The sequence below is a fragment of the Eimeria mitis genome, genomic scaffold, assembly GCF_000499745.2.
Source record: "Eimeria mitis Houghton genomic scaffold, Emh_scaff739, whole genome shotgun sequence".
In the NCBI taxonomy this organism is placed as follows: Eukaryota; Apicomplexa; class Conoidasida; order Eucoccidiorida; family Eimeriidae; genus Eimeria; species Eimeria mitis.
In genome coordinates, this window is record NW_013575393.1 from 5,013 (window position 1) to 5,547 (window position 535).

Consider the following 535-nt stretch of genomic DNA (forward strand, 5'->3'; position numbering starts at 1 on the left):
GTGTTGGTTGCGTCCGTATCGGATTCAAATTCAGCTGCTGCTGCTGCTGCTGATGATGATGTGTCTGCTGCAGCAGCATCTGCTGCTGCTCCTCCTCCTGCTGCTGCTGCTGCTGCTGCTGCTGCTGCTGCTGCTGCTGCTGCTGCTGCTGGTTGAGAGCTTTCTGTGTCGCTGTCATCGTCTAGGGGGTCGTCGCCTCCGAATAGATCCCATTCATTTTCTGCTGCTGCTGCTGCTGCTGCTTCTGCTGCTGCTGCTGCTGCTGCTGCTGCTGATGGTGTTGCTGCTGCTTCTTCTGTTGCTTCTGCTGCTGTTGCTGGTGTTGCTGCTGCTTCTGTTCCCTCTGCTGCTGCTGCTGTTGTTCCTGCTGCTGCTTCGGATGGTGTTGCTGCTGCTGCAGCCAACTGATCCTCAGCTGTATCTGCTGCTGCTGCTGTTGCTGCGGTGTCCTCGGTTGCTGCTGCTGTGGGAGCAGCAGCAGCAGCAGCAGCAGCAGCAGAAGCAGCAGCAGCTCCTAGCTGCTGCTGCTGCTGCT

At 58.3% G+C, this 535-nt stretch overlaps 1 protein-coding gene across 1 annotated transcript in view; it reads right to left on the bottom strand.

The window, feature by feature from the left end:
* Positions 1–535, bottom strand: part of EMH_0021170 (uncharacterized protein) — a gene marked incomplete at both ends in the record, with an annotated part of 4,691 nt that overhangs the window by 3,189 nt on the left and 967 nt on the right. Inside the window, one exon of the mRNA XM_013501698.1 lies at positions 1–463. Within this exon, the coding sequence (XP_013357152.1) occupies positions 1–463 (463 nt within the window). The remainder of the gene's footprint in view (positions 464–535) is intronic.